Here is an 18,840-nt window from a genome sequence, read left to right as displayed (position 1 = left end):
AGAGCGATAATGGGATAGGAAGAGAGCAAGATAAAGAGAAAGAGAGGGTGATCACCGTTTAGGGTGGCCTTGTACAGTGAGAGAAATCTGCCATAGGCTAGGAACTAGGAAAAAGCATATTAAATAAATTGAGAAATGCAAGAAATTCATAAAGATGATATTATTAATAAATATTAAAAGCATATAAAGAAAACCGTTATTCACAATTTCAAGGATATGTGACACACTGCGTATACGTAATTTTTTATTAAGTATACGCCATGTGATATTGGTAAAAATTAATTATTGCATTCCAAAGTCTTCAAAAATGAATCATATAATATGTAACAAAATCCAAAGAGTTATAGACATTCTTTTGTACAAGCTTTTAGGCTTGAAGTTAAACCGTTCATCCACCAAACTTCCCTGCATCGCCGCTGTGTGGGAGAGAGAGAGAGAGCGATCCGCTCCGCTCGCCAGCTGTTAAGCGCCCGCTCTCAGTCGTTGCGTTTGCGTTTTTCGATCGCTCCGGTTAAAAACGTGCTGCGGCAGGAACTGTAAATCATTACGCTCAGAAACGTGCTGCTGTTCGCACAGAAAAACACAAAGCACAAAAAACACGGAACGGAACGGAACAGAAAGGCGGCCGCGACCGACTGTCCACCAAGTTCAAGTTTGCACGCGTACGCGAATAGTCCAAGACGAAAGTCGTAAAAGAGTAAAAAGTATAAAACAAAGTAAAAAGCCAACAAAAATATACACAAAGGTTCTTTTCACCGCAGCAGCAGCAGTGACGTTGTTGTTGCTTTTTTTTTTTTATTTTTTTTTTTATCGACGCGTTCGTCGTTGTGTGCGTGTGCGTGTGAGTCGCGCCATCTCCCCCCTCCAGCCCGTCCCACCGCCCACAATTGTTTGTTTGTTGTCACCCCCGCGAATATTACGAAATGCGAAGAAATTAACCAAAGGGAAACTTGCACCCTGCGAGATCAATAAGAAAATAAAAGAAATATAAATCCCTTAATGCTAATCAATGAGCTGTCGCTGAGGCACAGTGGAAAATTTTCGAAATTCGCCAAGTGGCGACGTCATTAGTGGTTGCTATTCTTATTGTCGTTGTTGTTGTTGTTGGCGCCCGTGGCCGAGTAAAAGGTAAGGAAAAAAGTAATAAGTAAAAGACCACTTCAAGTACGTGTCAATTATAAAATTCATTTCTGTCTGCCTGCGTTCTGTTGTTGCGGCTGCTGCTGCTGCTGCTGTTGCTGCTGCTGAGCTGCGGCTATTTTCGGGGCGGAAAGATCTTTAAACTGTGAATATTTTCACTTTTTGTCGCATTTCGTTACACAGAAAACAAATATAGTCAGCTGAAGGGTGCACTTGAAATGTTTACACAATGCCAGGGAAATAAACTTTATTTAAATTGATGGAAAGTTTTATTTCATTTTAAATAAATCAGAAACCTTCAAAAATATATATAATACCATAAATTAAAATATAATTTAGATGAATTTCCTTTTAAACAACTTCCAAATTCTAACAAAACTAATAATAAATCCTTTGAAATAAACGGAGAACGGTTAAAACTAAGAATAAACACATTATTTTATTTTATTTGAATTTATTTTAAGGTAAACTACAATAAAATACTGAAAAACTAGATGTTTCATTATATTTTTAACACGAAGCAGTTCAATTATAATTCAAAGTCAAAATACATGTCAATAAAGTAAGTTATTTTCTAAATTTATAGTGAAAAGGTTTAATTTACAATTTTTAAAAATTAAAAACTATAACAATGTGTAATAAATTTTACTTAAACTGTCAGTAAAGTTGTTGAACTAAAGCAAGCCATAACTTTAAGATAGCTTCTAATATATATTTGTATTTAACCGGGTTTTTTTGCCAAAACTAAATCACAAAAAGTTTAAATATAGCAAAAAACATTGGAAAAATTTATAATAATATAATTTCTTTCCGTGCAAAAATAAACATTTTACTGGGCTTTTTCGCAGTTGGAAAAGTGTCAAAGAAAATGCCGAAAATTTACTCGCAGGCCAAACAATTACGGAACTAAATATTGTTAAAATACTATGCGGATTTTTGTTGCTGCTGCCGCTGTGGTTCCCTGTTTAGTTGGCTAAGAACTTTTTGGCCTCGATTTTCAATTACTGTCGGACAAATTATTAAGCAAGTGAAGGAGATAAATCAAGTCAGGTCCGAGCAACTGCAGCATGTGACTCGGGAAGCGGGAACTGGGAGCACTTGGAGCTTCTGAAACTCTGGAAACTGGTTCTATTTTGGATCTTGGGCCAGGGGCAAGTGTGTGTTTTATGTTTTTTTTTACGATTTTTTTTTTCTGTATTTTAGTTGTTATTGTTGCTTTTTTGTATATATATTTTTTTGCTTTTGTTTTTGTTGTTTGTTCGACAAGCAAAGCTAACACAGTTTCAGTTGTACCCGGCACGTCGTGCCACGTTCTCCACTCCTCCATGCTCCATACTCTGCCTCCCCCTCTCTTTCTCCAGTTCCCCCCTCTCTTTCGGCATCGCCATGTGCTCTCTCTTTCTCCACCTCCAATTCGTGTGTGTTTCTCTTTCATTCCCCGCGGCGCTTTATGCTAAGTTTGTCTGCTTTTTATGCAAATTTTTAGAAACAACAACAAAACCTCTACTTTGGGGGAATTTCAGCTATCAGCGTGCTGAGTGTGTGCTCCAAGTCCCCCTTTAGTTGGGGGACTCCCATTTGCACCCCCCTTTCAGTATTCACACCCCTTTAGGTCCCAAACCCCTTTTGATTTGGCGCAGCACGTGAATAGCTAGTTGCACTTTCTCACAAAACACTGAGAGAAATAATGCAACCTGAGTGTAATTTGTAATGTAAATTTTAAGAAAATCGTTATATAAATCATATATATTATTGATCAGCATCTGTCATCAGCAGCTGATGCTGATATTTTATAAGGGATTACATCGTTCAAAGTGCCAAAAATTGTATTGGTTTTTAATAACATAACATTAATTAGCATAAAAAAGCTTTCCGAATTGAATTTAATGTTCAAATTTCCTGAAAAAATTGTCATATAAAAATATAGATAAATATCGATCCCATAATTCAATTGCAAATTGAAATTGTAAACTGCGACATGCCAAAGTTACCTTTCTTTCTAGTTTGTCATAATTTTTTAGGCAAATTCGAATGGAAGTGGGCTAATAATAAAGGCCAAATCCGGAACAGGCTTGATATAACCTGTGTTAATAAGTTGCTCAGACGCTAGTTTGATATTAAAAGTGTCACGTTGATAAGCCACAAATAGAGGCTATCTTGATAGTCGGAAATTGATAGGAAGCCAGTGATTCGAACATTTTTATTCTCGGTGTCGCAAATATTTGGACATGGGACATGGTTGGTAGCAGTGGCATCTCTCGTCCCCTTCGACCCCCCTTTGGGGCTCCAGCTGCTGGTGAGTAATGGCTCAATAATTTGGCTTTTCTCCCCCCGCGGTACATACCCACCCCCCTTGGTTACTTGCCACAACCATGCTGCAGTCGCGACCCGCACACGATAAACACACAATGTTAACTAGAATTTGTTTATCTCGACTCTGGTGGTTCCCTTGCTTTTATTTTTTACTTTGTTGTTTTTTGTTTTTGCCTCGTTTCTCGCATTTTGTTTTGTTCTTATTGTTCTTGCCTGATATTTAACCAAAATGTATCATGACGCTTAAAGTTGCTTTTTATTGTTATTGCCGCTGCTGTAATTGTTGCTCTGCACTTTTGTTTACACAACTTGCGGTGGAGCTGCTTGCTGCTGCTGAGTTTTTGTATTTTGAGAGTAGTATTTATTGTTCCTGCGATTCATGGAATTTCGCTATAGCCGGTCAATCGAAGTGTTTAATATCACCAGGCAAGGAACAGGAAGAGGGAATGGGTGCAAAGGCATTGGCTTAGACGAAAGGGTGTAAGATTATTTTCTGTTACTTGAAATATTTACAAGAGTCAAAGTCCTCAATGTCTTACCCTTCTAGAATATTTACAGGATTGAATTTTTAATGCATAACACCATAATATGATCCTAAACCAATCAAAGTAATATGATATAATAACAAGCAAATATTTACTTGAAAACGTTGGGGAAATATGTCTGGGTCTTTGAACTTTTGGTTTGTTTATAAGCTTCTCTTGGTTTGGTTTATTATTATATTTCTGCATTACTCTAAACAGAAATAAGAAAATAAATAAATATTTAAGAGTTTAACTAATCCTAGCTTTGTGATTTTAAACGACTTTGAGTTTGAGGTACTATTGGGTTAATGTCATACTTAAAAATAATTATAAAATATGGTCTGTAGTATTTATTAAACTATTACTTTAGTTACTTAAGCGACTATTGCACATTATTTACTTATTTTATTTCTTAATAAGATAAGACCTTGTATTTCACCAAGTCTGGGGTTTCACTATGAATCATTAAAAACAGTCTAAAAGTGGTTAATCATCAAAAGCGCATCATTTGGGATACGATAAAGTTCCCCTTCTTGCAACAACCATGTCTGATATGGATATATGCATAGGCATATTTATACTTAAAAACAAAAGAAAATAAACTTGGACTCAGTTCTTATTATGGCTAAAAAATGCCTCAAAGGGGATTTCTGATGAAAACCATATTCACACGCTTTTGGGAAAAACAAGATATATTTTTAAACCAGTTGACAAACCTTGCGAGTGTTTTGTGATATGAAAATGGCTTATCGCGGGAAGGGGTGATAGAAACGATCATCAATTGGATAGGGAGTTACTTTTTCTGTTAGTCAGACCCCCTAACGTTAGTCGATCTGTCTGTCAGTTGGTCAGTTTGTCAGTCAATCAGTTTGTCACTCAGTTAGTCATTAGTACGACCAGAGCCGCAGTAGCCTAATTAGAGTTCGGTTTGCTATTTGCAGTTGGAATTGGTTTTCCGATTTTCAGGTTTTCCGTTTGTCTCTCTGTTTGTTTTTTTGTTTTTCTGTGAGCAGTGGAGCGTTGCCAAATGGTCTCATTCCATTTCAAATATCGTGTACGTTGGCTCGTTTCGAATGCAATTGATTTGAAGTGCTTTGAACCTTTGGAACAACCGAACGCTGTCGATCATAAATCCTTCATGGCCCCACAAAAATTTGTCACTCAAGTGGAAAGTGGTGGAAGTACACTGCTGACCGAAAATATATAGCAAAGGGGGAAATATTTAAATATATACATATATAAAAGGGAAAATATTTCAAGTACCTGAACGTGCAGTCACGGTGGTTTAAATATTTAACACAACTAAAAAAAAATTAAAGTATTTTGTGGTGTAGAAAATACAACAAAATATATAGGTTTCTAAAGCCAGATATTTACAATTGATTATTAAAGATTAGTATTGAAAATATATATAATCCTGTATAATATAAAAACTTAATAAACCAATACAAATATTAAACCTTTTATTACAAGTTCAATGCAATGTTGTGCAGCTCTTGTTTTAAAAATAACTCACATAATAATACAATAAAACAATGCTTTAAGCACTCGCAATTAATTAATGCTAATTGAGTCTTTTGTTGTTATTGTTTTAATTTAATATTCTAATTGTGTCAATGCAATGGCCTGTTATTATTCACTCTAAAAAACGTGAGAGATAACCGCAATTATTCGCTCATTTAGCTACTTTAAGTGCCAACACTTGGTAATATGATAATTTAAAATAGAGAACTGTAATTTACACTATTTCCATTGTCCGATTACTAACCTATTCCAATAAGTGAATCTTGTTCTCTATGAGAGTGCACTTAAAGTCAAGTTGAAATGGGTATTACAGAGTCTTAAGTATAGGGTTTAACGATTCTGTCTGGAATCAATGGGAAAAACAAATATTTATGAGCCGTCATGATTTATAGTGGCACTCAAGCAATGCGTTTCCAATTATCAAATATTTTAATAGACTCATATATTGTAAATATATGGGGACACTTGTATATAATTACTGGCGACATTTTAACTGGTAACCGGGTATGTGTATATCTCGAGTGCCATTTAAGCTGACATTTTAATGTTCGAGTACTTTTGCTACCGTTTTGCTGGTCCCTGGTCTATGATAAGGGGAATCGCAGCGCCAGGTGATCTCAACCCCTTTCCGGGCAAAGAAAGAGCTACTTCAATCTTCAAGTTCAATGTCAGCTGCAGTTGCAGTCCCCGATACAAAAACCAATTCCAGTTGCAGCTGCCTTTTTGCAGTGTGTGGCGTGTGTGTGTTATGTGTGTTGCAATTTGGCCGACCGAAAAAACCGGTTTCCAACTTGTTCGCCAATCGGCGGCAGCACGTGAATGTAAATTGTGTGGCATTTTCAGCAGAAGGTATTGTAGAATATAGAAAAACTTGGGGGATATAGTCACATTCATTTTATAGAATTTTATCAGTTTAGAAAAATGTAAATAGGAAATAGAGGGAATGCATATAAACATTACAGAAATAAGTAAACAGAATTACAGATTACAAATTCAAATAGTTAGAGAAACTATTGAAACGACTTAATCTTTGTGAGAAATCAATAGGAATCGGGTAAAAAATTCTCTTTAAAGGACTGTGGAATTCATATTTAAAGTTGAATAAAAATGGTTTAATATTAAGAAATATTATAAACATTATGTTCTCTTTATCTAAAAGGTGTTTAAAGTTTAGATAGAATAGAATACAGAAAAAAGGAAAAGAAAAATTGTAATATTTCAAATATAAAGTACTGTAAATTAAACAATTTTTGATAATATATATATACAATTTCTTTTATATTTGATATTATTTTACATGTTAGAAGATTTTCCAAGATATTGTAGATACAAGCTTTCTCGATTTCAATGCAATATTAATACCGAGTTGCAGCTGTTGCAGCTGACTGACAGCAAGCAAGTTAAATCTGGTTAGATTTCGTTAATAGGAAAACTTTGCACGAGACTTTGAAAGCTGATAAAATACTAAATTTCAAGTTCCCCTGACTGTTGCATAAGCAATTCGAGCTATTTAAAGCCCTGTAGCCCGTTTCATCATCCATCAATGGGCAGGCGGCTAATTGACGTGTCTGAAATCAATTTCGGAACTCGACACGTAATAGACAATTTGATAATTTATGAAGCAGACAGCGAGACACTGCCGCCCCAGTGTGAATCCCATACATTACTGTCAATTGTTTTAACAAATTGAAAGCGGAATCTGTATCGGAATCGGAATCAGAATCGAGAAATGAATGGCTCGCACAGGGAGGACTAGCTGATAAAGCCACCAAGTAGGTGTAGGCGGTACTTTTCTGATACCCGCTAACGTTTATCGCAACGAAAGTGTATAAGTAAACATATATATATTCATATACAAACAATAATTTAAATCAAAATTAAGCCACACCGTCGTACGATCGATCGTTTGGCGTCATTTTGCCAGCGCACGCTAATGAACCCATAAAATTGATCACCACGTTAATTTTTTTGTATCTTGGCCCCCTTCCGTCTCCGTTTCCCTTTTGATAACTTCTATTGGGTTTTAAATTGTAACACCTTTTGGGGATTTTATGGACAGTGTTTTGTTTGCCTCTAACTGTCTCGTCTTGTATTTATAAGTTTTAAGTTGCCTCTAATTTTGATAACATGCAACTGCCGCCCTGCCATCCATCCCGTCGTTTATTTCCCTTGTGAGTGCCATAAAATGTGTAAATTTATTTGTTTTCCCCCGTCTACGTGCACTTTATCGTATCGAATTTGGCCAACACGTCACGCGATCCACGATTCAAGATCGATCGTAGCCAGAAAATGGGGAAAATCAGCTGAGTTGAGATATGAAATACGAAAATAGATACAGTTTTGGATGTATGTTTATGGCTAAAATGGCTTGGTTTATTTTATTTCAAGTTAATTATAATATAGGTGATAAACTTGGAAGATTATTTGATGGAAATATCATAAGAAGTTTCCGTTAACTCGAGAGAATCATGTAAGCATTTATTATATAGTTTTTAATACCTTTAATTCGTCTTTATCAAAGCTTAAAGACCAAAGGATAAATCCTGTTTTCCTTTCTATAAATAAACATTTTGCACAGGAAGTTATAACAACAGTATTAACTAACTTAAATCGTAGAGTAAACAATAAAATTACCAAAGTTATCTAAATATATTTATATAATAAAGCAAGCAATTAAAGGATTTACAAACAAATTCTGTGGGGCGAAGCTATGTTGGGGGGTGCAAATATTTATTCAACAACCTTGAAAGTGCTTCTTCCGCCTGCCTCCCTCCCTGCCAACCTATCTGTCTATTTGTCCGTGTTCAGCCATTGATCAAAGTTGAAAATCCTTTTATTAGTTAATAGCGTTTACCGTAACATGCCACCCCCCATCAGAAAGGCAATATCAAGGTTGCCAAAAGCCAAAAGTTTTGTTTACTCAACAACTTAACTTTAATCCACGTTCAGACGGAGGAGACACATCAATTTTTTATCGAAGAACATATGGCAAACAAGACGGAATATCCAAGGCACATGGCAAACTGGAGACCCTCGAAGCCACCTTCCTTCCTCTGCCCCCGCCTGGAAATTCGTAGCCAAAGTCAAGTCACATTTTCTTACATAATCAACGCGGCCAAGTGAAAATTTGTGGCTATAGAGAAAATAAAACGAAGCGAAAGGAAATTCTGGTTTTTACTCAAGAAGAGGTTTTTATACACTTTCGATGATTTGATCGACTTCAAAACATTTTTAATTTTTATGAAATATACAGATTTTTACATACATAAAGTATCTTGGGATATATTATAATATTTTTTTTACAATAATTGATATAAAAATAAAATGCTAATTTTATATTAAAACTAATAAAAGGGATTAGTATTCGATCCACATTTTCCAAAGTCAGTATCAATGAAATATGATGTATAAATCTTATATATCTGAAATTATCATGGATTAATTGAATGTTCTTTATAAGATAGAAAATCCCCATACAAACCTTTTAACCTTTAGTATAGGGTATCAGTAAGTTAGTAAAAGGGGCTAATTTAAGTCGCTGTGTCTAAGCACGAGACTCATGTTGGATTGTCTACGCGATATACGATACGATACGATACGATACGATGCGAGACGAGGCGCTGCTCGGTGGACTCGTGAATACTTCGGGTGCGCCGGCTCACTCTACTCACTTTCGAAGAAAGAAGCTAGAAGCTCGCATAAATCAGCGCATTCGCAGCGGCAACAGGTTCACACGGCATTCGTTCGCCACGGAGCAAGCCTCGTCGGTGTCCTGTATATCGCGTATCCGCCGTGGTCGCCCATATCCGTATCCGGTCTGCGAGTACCTTTTGATTCGCGATATCGCCGACGTGTAAACGTTCAGCGGCCTTGGCCAGTGTCAATGCCTAATTGAATTTGTGCAAGTTTTGTTGCCGTTTGCCGTTTGCCTTTGTCCTACCACCCAGTCTGGTTTGGTCTGTCTCGGCCTGGTGTTTCTACCCTCAAAAAAAGGTGCTTACTGAATTATTAAGGACCTGCGGACACGAACCATTTAACAGTGAACTCCCGGCCATTGTCCTTGTTTGTGTGCTCGATTCCCGCTTGATTGCCGTTTAGGTTCAACGCTTTGCCACGCCCCAAATCGAAGGGGCAGTTACATATAACCACAAATATAGGGTTAGCAAGAGTCTATAATTAACATAAATTTCAGTTTCAATTCCTGTCAGCTGTCGCGTTACGAAGGAATTAAAAAGCGATTGAAGAGATCTGTGAATGTGCACAGGGAAAATGATAGAAATATTCTAATAGTTGGATTACGAAATTATTAAAGAGAGCTTGGGATATGTTAAAATCATTTCTTAGGTTAGGTAATGTCTTTAAAAGGGGATGTAGTTATTACAACTTAATTAAATATTAAAATGTTCAGTATTTTTCTTTGAAAAAATAGGATTTTATAGAAATAAGATCTAATTTTTCATTTTTAGATCCAAATATTTGTTAACAATTAATTTTCACTACGGAATATTTAATAATTGCAGCGTAAAATGGTTAATATTTGTTCTCTAGAATCCGAAAACTTCTATTAGCTATACAATCAAAATCAGAAAATATTTATAGATTTATTTGGTCAGTGTATCAATTAAAGTATTTGAAATGAAATAAAGATGCTGATCGTTAAGTGAGCGATCTCAGAGCCAAAGAGTACCGCCGCACTCGCCTTTATATTATTCACTTTCTTGAAGACACTCGACGCCTTTTCCTCCGAATAATAATTGAGTGTTCAAATAACGCAAATTGATCACGAGCCGTCAACGAAAGTCGCGTGCTTCATGGGTCCCCCTTCTTAGCCCCTATAAAACCCCCTCTAAGCCCCTATTTAGCCCCCTCTAGACCCCCATTCAACGCCTTCCTTGCTATGCGTGTGGCTGCCATTTGACTTTAATTGAGTCGCGTCGAATGGTTTTTATTGCTTTTGGTACTTACACTTCTATATATTATTGTGCGGCATCGCTTTCAATTGGCCGCCTTAAGCAGAGAGACAAAAAACAAAAACAAAATGAAAACAATAAAAAAACAAGCAGTCGAAATAATTTATTAATGAAATTGCGTTCCAAGCACCCGCTTGTTTTTCTTTTTCTTAATTTTCTATATATCTATATATTCATTTTTTCTGTTTCTTAAATTGCAGGGCGTTGAATTCGCTGCCCCGAATGCCGAGATTCTTAGAGCATCCACAGTGGCCGCAGCAAATCACCAAAATCACGCCGAGCACCTCAATGCCCTTGCATTGTCTGATCATCAAATAGGCATCACAAATACCCTACAAAATCTTTGGATTTGATTAAAACTAAACTAAAGTAAAGGAGAGCGAAGCCAACATTCAAAATGAGCTTCAGTTCGGCCAGCGGCAGGGAGAATAATGTCCGCAAATTATCATTTTTGGGATTTAATACCAAAAAGAAGGTGAGTTAAGAATATTAAATTTAATATACTATAGAGTTATTTTTCCAAAAGTAGAAATCTAATTTGTAGTTCTGGAATTTTAAGCAAAGAATAGGAAATTATAAAGCAAAGATCCAAATACTTGGAGTATAGTTTTTCTCCCTAAAACTATGATTAAATGCACTCATCACTTACCATATATATTACAGATAGATTAACTATAAATAAACTCAGCTAATGTATTGAGTTTTGGTTGGGAAAATTAATTAGGCAAGTGGAGGGGAATGAGCTCATGCCGGCCAACTGATGATACCGATACAACTTTTACTCACTCAAGGTTCTCCAGCGACATTAGTGTAAAGCAAAACTCAAATAATAATAACAATAAATATACCGAAATTAATATATTTTTTTGTGCCGTTATCGCTGGTAGTTTTCCATCAAATAAATCACATTTTAAAAGTATTTATTTTTTGTTTTGCTTAATTTTTGCCAATTTCTGAATAATTCATTCGCAAGCCGCAAGTAATGTCAAGTAATTGTTATTGATTTCTGTCTGTTGTTTACTTTTCTACACATTTCCGTGTGCTTTTATTTTATTTTTCATACTTTTGTTGTTGATGTTGTATTTTGGGGCACCGGCAAAATGCCCGCCAGCTACCGAGTGACACAATTTAGAAACCAGTTTCCAGTAAATCGATTTCGGTTTCAGTTTCAGTTTCAGTTTCAATTTCGATTTCAGTCTCAGTTGCTCCAGCTTCAGCTTCGATTTCAATTTCGAATTCGCGTGCGAGTACTTAGATTAGATCGCCTAATCATGCATGCATTCATTCATGCGAAAGTGCCGCCTTTGTTCGTTTTTTGTCGTATTTTGTCAGTTGTTTGCACACATTACGTATACGCAGTGTGTGTGGCGCTGTCGATGGAGGGCGACAGCATATTGTCAGCTTAAAGGCTAAATGCTAACGCATTTTAATTGTGCAACTGACACAAAAATACAGCAATAACGGTAACAGGAAGCTAGTTAGACATTCTGAATACATGTATAGAGCATTCAAATGAAGCTATCTTATACGTACACACACTCTTCGCACACACACTCTGAGGGAACAGGAAATCAATAGTCGTGGTCAAGGCTGCAAACTGTGCGGCGGCTGACATTGACAATGAAAAGTAATAGTAGCAGCGGCAATTGTAATTGTAATGGGAAATTGTAATCGAAGTCAATTCATTGACACCTGGGCCAGGTGAAAGCATCCAGTAGCCACGCGTGTGTGTGGGAGCCTCAATTAACTTAATTGCACCACAAAGTATGCCATGATTTATGCTGTAACTAAACTTAGTTTAAGGCCAAAGGAGTTATTTCAAGGCAGTATTTAAATTATAGATGTTGTTTTAATAATTTTGTATAATATAAAGAAAGAAGTGGGAACAGTCGAAATTATTTATTAATGAAATTGCATTTCAAGCACACGCTTAAATATTAAAAATAAGTGCAAAGAAAGTAAGTTAGAGTATTATTGGGTAACTATAATCACTAAATAATCTTCTAAAACTGCAAAATATTTAAAGAGAAAAAAATTAAGTGTATGCATTTATTTAGCAATTATTTAAGTCTTTACACTTTGCATAAAGCAATGAAATTAGCATTCAAGTTGCTGTTTTCTAAAAGCTTAGTAAATGCCTAGTCACACAAAGTATACTATAAACAATACTCTATACAATATTGTGTTGATATAATATAGTAAATAAATAGCATAGATACATTTAAAAAATCTCCATATATGGAATAAAGTTTAAATTCAGACAGAACTATAATTATTCCCAATAAAGTAGTTTTATTACTCAAATAGAATCATAATAATCACCTTAAATATCTTGACCTTACTCCCCTTGCCACCATATTCACTCTTTGATAGTTGTTAAATACTTATTACACAGCGAAAGCAACAATCAATCAATTACATAAACTTTAATGGTTAATGGCACTGCATAATTCAGCACCCCCCTGAGGGGTGCTATCATCTTGAGCCGCATTGTATACAGGCACATAACTCAATTAGCCGTTACAACTCGACTGTTATCGCTAATTACCCAAAATACACACACACACATGCACACACATCGTCGGTTGGCTAATGAGCCTTAATGTTTCTGGCTTAGCCGTTCAAAGTGCCATCAAGTGAATAGATTTTTGGTGCAAGGCGCACAAAAAAATAAAGCTTTATTTCGCACACACACACACACGAAGGCCTCACTTACATCCCTCTCCTCCCGCCATGGTTTTCCATACAAAACACTAAGTGTTGGCCTTGAGCGGCCTTGACCATCATTCGTCGTGTTGGTGTCCTGCGAGGATAAAGCTTTGCCATTAATTATGCACAGCCTTCCCACCGAAAAATAAAAGTAGTGCAGGAGAGCAGCAGCACAAAAGCTTTCTATTGGGCCAAAAGCTCTTGTCTTGGCCAGGACTGCATTGCAATTTACGTCAGCAGCAGGGGGTGGCATATCCTGGCGGCATCCTGGCCCTAGTGGCAGTAGTAGTAGTGGCCCTGAGAATCAGCTGAGCGTGGCCGAAACGCTGCAGCGCTGCCAGCTGAGCGCGGGAGGCCGTTGGACATGCCGTGTACCGAATGTGTGTGCTACCGTTATACGCGCGCTTTTGGCCAAACGCCTGCGCAGTGGCAATACCAGGTGGAAGCTACAGCAGCAGCAGCAGCAGCAGCAGCAGCAACTTGGCCAAGTGCCATGGTGCCCCTCATTTGCTGGGCAGCCTTTCCGCAGCAAGGAACGCGTGCTCCCTGCGAGAGTGATAATAACAAAAAACGTAAAGTCCCAAACGTGGGTCAAAGTGCAACAGGCAGAAAGTTTGACAAAAAAGCAAAGAAACAATATAAAACTAAAACTATTACGAAACAAGAGTGATTTGATATTCGGAAAATTCATTCTAAGACTTCACAAGTGCCCCAGGTAATCTTCTGCATAGCATAGTATAATTCTATCTATGTTTGATCCTTAATTTTAATAAAAAAAAACTTTTCAAGAGCACCCACAACCTTGAAAATTTTCTGTTCAAAAGCTACCCGAAAAGGCCTCTCACTCACACACACACACACAGTCTCTTACAATTTATTATATTTTTCATTTTCTTTCATAAAATTAGAAGATATTTGCTGTTGGCAGCTGGGCACAACAAGTGACTTGGCCTTTTTGTTTGTTGTGTGGCTGTGTGTGTGAGCCCGAAATATACCCAAATTTTCAAGAGGAAATTCGTTTTGGTTGTTGCATACTTTTTGGGGCAATAAAATGGCTCCTGAGGCAGTGAAAAATGCCGAAATGTTACCGTAATGTTGCCCCAAAGCGACAGGAGTCACACACACGTGTGTCTGCGGTTACAAGGATATATATATCTAAAAATATGTATATGTATATATTTATATATATAGATGTTACCAAAAGGTGTTGTGTGCCTTTTCGTGTGGCATCTTAAAAATTACGAAGAAAGTGAGGTAGCAGCTCCTCTAATAATAACCGAGCTTCATTTCGGTTTGCCGGATTGATGAATGTATAAATTGACTGAATGAATGAATGAGATTTGTGCGGTTTCGTGTTTCCAATTTGTCTGCATTATAAAAACGTTTTGAATTATTTAACAGTTCATGCATTATTGATGTCAAGACACACACACTAACACACACCTGTAAACAGACTTGTTTTCACTTTGAGTAAGTTTTCTTTCAAGGCGCCAAAGTTAGTTGGGTCTCAACTTAAGTTCAATGCAAGTTTTTGCTTATATAAGCTAAAGGTTGCTTTAGGTTTTTAGTCCTTACAAAAATCTAATAAAGAATAAAAATGTATACATTTCATTTTCTAAGAAAACTAACCTAATTGTAATTAAGATTTCATTTGAAAGTAAAGATCTCCCTTCCATTAGTATATTTTACACTATTTAAAATTCTCTTTAAATCAACCATTTAAGTTATATGATAGCTATAAAAATTTTCATTAATGTCGTCTCAGAAAATTAATATTGTAAGATTTATATGCTTATTTTTACTATCTTTTTTAATAGAAAACTTTAAACTTTTAAAGATTTTACTTTAAATACGAAATTCCGATTAAATGCCTTCAGAAGTTAATATATTAACCTGTAAAACCGCTTGCATTTCCCAGATTATTATTATCAATTTAAATATAATTATACTTTTTCTATAATCAGTAATCATATTAAGTGAGAAGATTCCTAATAAATGGATTACATTTTCCAGCAACAGCTGCGAAAGCCATTATAAAGTTCAGGTTATAAGGAAAAGCTATTAATGGCGAAATTCTCATAAAATACCCAGGAATATTTTCTATTCAGTTCCGGGCCACAGGATAATAAATAGAGCAGGCCTCAACTATTTATTGCATACCCACAAACCCCACTAAGCCCTCACACCCACACAACACACCCAAAGATATCACACACAACGCCAACCCGCTGACCTTGAAGTATGCAACACTTTTCTATTGTGAGAGCTTAGAGCCGCAAAGTGTGGATATATAGAGGCATAGATATATAGATATATAGACATATAGAGAGGCAAATGTCGGATGAGGAGCGTTGTCAGCATGATTTCCCATCACTAGATTGCGTTTACGACGCAAGTTTAACGCCTGTGCCTTTGCCTCCGCACAATGACCAGTTTAACCTTTTGCACGTGTACGTCTCACTGACCTCCTGTCTTCTCTCTTGCCCCTCCCTCCCCCTGTCGTCGCATTTTCCGCTTTTCCTTAGCTGCCCTTTTCCTCTGACACTTCCCTCCCCGCGCGTCTCCATACCGATTGTCAGTCTGCTTGTGCGAGCATTTCCGCTGCGGAATTCACATTAAATTAACACAGATACACCCGCCGCACCAACACACGAAAAGCCAGCCAAACGGCTGACAGTCGGACAAAAGCGTTATAGAAGCATCGTTAATTTGTGCAAACAAACAACAGCAAAAAATAAAGTAAAATATAAAAAAGAAGCAACAAGAAAAGCGGGGTAACTCGAAATCAACCAAATTATGCACGGGCCATGGAAAAATTCGACAACGGCAAACAAATAAAAAAGTTTTATGTATACATGCATAAATATATCCAACTCACAAGTCACAAGTTAAATGTAAAGCTAAACGGTTTCGGTGTTTTGGCTTATACAAAAAAAATATACCATTTCAAACATGGAAAACTTTGTTATGAACAGATATTGGGCACTCCTAGAAAGAGCAGCCTATAATAGAGTTCATAATTGGAGTTATCTGTAACAAACATTAAATAATATCTATATCAAGCAGAGTAACATATCCCTGTTTATATCCTTAGAAAAACATCCAAAAAATATTAATTTTGACAGGGTTTAAAAAACTTTTCAAGTACCCAGCAGCCTGTTTGAGTTTTTTATATTTTTTAAGACCCTCCGTAACTTTGGCAATCTTTCGGTTTTACCTCACTTTTTTCCACATACTCGTTCCATCAAAATCTTTTCCTTTCTCTCCTTTTTTTTTATGGCAACTCAAACAGTTTTCCAATAAATACAAAGTTACGCGATATATCCCCAAAGACAAACTTTTAATCCGCAGTGCAAAAAGAAAGTTATTCACTCCGACAGTGGCTGTGGCTGTAACTGCGTTGACAACAGCAGTTGGCAACTCGCTTGGCGCAAAATCTTAACAAGTTTCGCTTTAGCCGCAATTTGATTCAATTTGGCAAGTTGGAAACCCCCTCGGCAAAAAGTTGTTTAGGCCACGAACACCCGACTCTAACTCGCTTATGACTCGTACATAAGTCACGTGCCGCCGCTCACTTGCATTTCTTGATGTCAAATCACATCAGAAACACTCTTCAACGAACTCGTAGCGACTTATTGTTGCCTCAACTTGGAGGTGGTGGGTAGTAGTAGGAGCCAAGAAGATGGAGATGAAGCTGGCAGGAGCAGCAAGGATGGGACAAATGGTGGCCAAGAAAACTGTGAGCTGCTTACATGCACGCCCAGCTTTGTGGCCCTAGACTGTGGCGCACAACGATTGCCACTCGAATAGGTGCAGCAATCTGAAATCCTTGAGAACTTTAGGAAATAGTAAAGAAAAATATTTAATGGAATGGAAATATATTTTTGTAGAGTTAGGAATATGTTAAGCAAACTGAGTGTGGTTTCATTTTGAATGGGTAAAGTGGTAATTATTTCTGGAATTCAAATTCATTATTTCATTTTGCAAGAGTATTTTGCAAGTTTATTTATTAAACTAAATGAAATATTTAATGAATATAGTAGACAGACTTCGTATACTACTAGTTCGAACTACATATTATTATTTTCTTTATATATAGCAACTCTCCTGCTTTAAATAATTTTTAAACACTTAATTTATCGGGTTAGTAAAATAGTAAAAAATACATGGAAGTTATTATCCTTCTAACAACATACTTTTCCATCATATTAAACATATTTTCCAACTTATTTTTCCATTGTAAATTTTACTGTAGAATGATACTATATAAATGAATGAATAACATTTAATATTTTAAGATAGACTTCTTATAAATAAATGTTATTTTATATGAAGTCTTCAAGTCCAGCTTCTTAATCATTTTTAAACACTTTGCTTTTAACAATTTCGGCCTCATAAAATAATACAAAATACGTACCAATTATAAGCCTTGGAACAACATACATTTCCATTATCTATATATATAAAAATGCTCTGTTCGTGTCTACATCCTTCATAGACTCGAAAAGTTCTGAACCGTTTAAGCCCAAATTTTTACACAACATGCGTTGAGGTTCCAGCTCGGTTATTGACTACTTTTGATGTTGATAGCTTATCTGCGGTGGCGAATATATCTATTTTTTTAGCGTTTCCAAGTGCCCCTACTGCTGCGCCATCTACAGGCAGCCAGCTGAATCAAAGCATTTCCTGTCAAACATTCAAAACATATTGAAAGAAGAAACCTGAAAAGTTCTGAACCGTTTATGCCCAAATTTTTAGAGAACATGCGTTGAGGTTCCAGCTCGGTTATTGACTACTTTTGATGTTGATAGCTTATCTGCGGTTGCGAATATATCTATTTTTTTAGCGTTTCCCCGTGCCCCTACTGCTGCGCCCTCTACAAGCAAATCAAAGCATTTCCTGTCAAACATTAAAAATATATTGAAAGAAGAAATTGGAGATACAAATTTTATTTTTTGTTCAGGTTCAGTAAGAAACGAAGTCATGCCACCAAAGAAGTCGAGATTGGGTCGTCGTATTCGCAATACAGAAGCAAAAAGACGTAAGATTACGAATATGACTGACGAAGAACGGGCCTCCATCCGAGAGACGCGGCTGCGCGATGAACTTTTACTCATACAGGTTAATGGTTCGGAGGACCGATTGCAATCATATATTGAAATGTCGTCAGTTGTTTCATCAGTACATTGTCGATATGTATGCAAAAATTGAAACAACGTTTGCTGTTCCTCCGATTGAATCAGAAGAAACTTCGGTCCGAGGAATATATCCATTTGCAGGATGCTGTGATGAATGACCGTAATACAACCAACGTTGGAAAGCTCACGATTTTGCCATCCTCATACATAGGTAGTCCGAGCCACATGCATGAATATGCTCAAGATGCCCAGGCATATGTTCGTTGCTACGGCCGTCCAGACTTATTTATCACCTTCACATGCAATCCAGCTTGGGACGAGATAGTTCAGCTGTTATTTCCTAGACAATCATATAGGGATAGGCATGACATCACAGCCCGTGTTTTTAGACAAAAGCTCAAGTCACTGATGGATTTCATTGTGAAACATGGAGTTTTGGGATCTGAGCGGTGCTGGATGTATTCAGTAGAATGGCAGAAGAGAGGATTGCCGCATGCGCACATACTGATTTGGCTGTATGAT

The 18,840-nt window shown here is 36.6% G+C and overlaps 1 protein-coding gene across 21 annotated transcripts in view; it reads left to right on the top strand.

Annotated features, from left to right (window-relative positions):
* The first annotated feature begins 538 nt into the window (after positions 1-538).
* Ae2 (anion exchange protein Ae2) overlaps positions 539-18,840 on the top strand; it is a 28,997-nt gene continuing 10,695 nt past the window's right edge. For 5 of the 21 annotated variants that reach the window (XM_086833258.1, XM_020960942.2, XM_020960939.2 and 2 more), the window contains exons 1-2: positions 539-1,128; positions 10,672-10,946. Coding sequence is in view for 11 of the 21 variants with exons in the window: in XM_020960942.2 (XP_020816601.2) it covers positions 10,869-10,946 (78 nt within the window). In the remaining 10 variants the exon portion in view is untranslated. Of the gene's footprint in view, positions 1,129-1,988; positions 3,437-10,671; positions 10,947-13,395; positions 13,896-18,840 lie in introns of those variants that run through there. The other 16 variants (XM_086833260.1, XM_086833255.1, XM_086833253.1 and 13 more) reach the window with 8 other exon arrangements.

This window comes from Drosophila serrata, unplaced genomic scaffold (assembly GCF_035046125.1).
Source record: "Drosophila serrata isolate PLE 108 unplaced genomic scaffold, ASM3504612v1 contig_272, whole genome shotgun sequence".
NCBI lineage: Eukaryota > Metazoa > Arthropoda > Insecta > Diptera > Drosophilidae > Drosophila > Drosophila serrata.
This window is presented reverse-complemented; position numbering and strand designations above follow the sequence as displayed.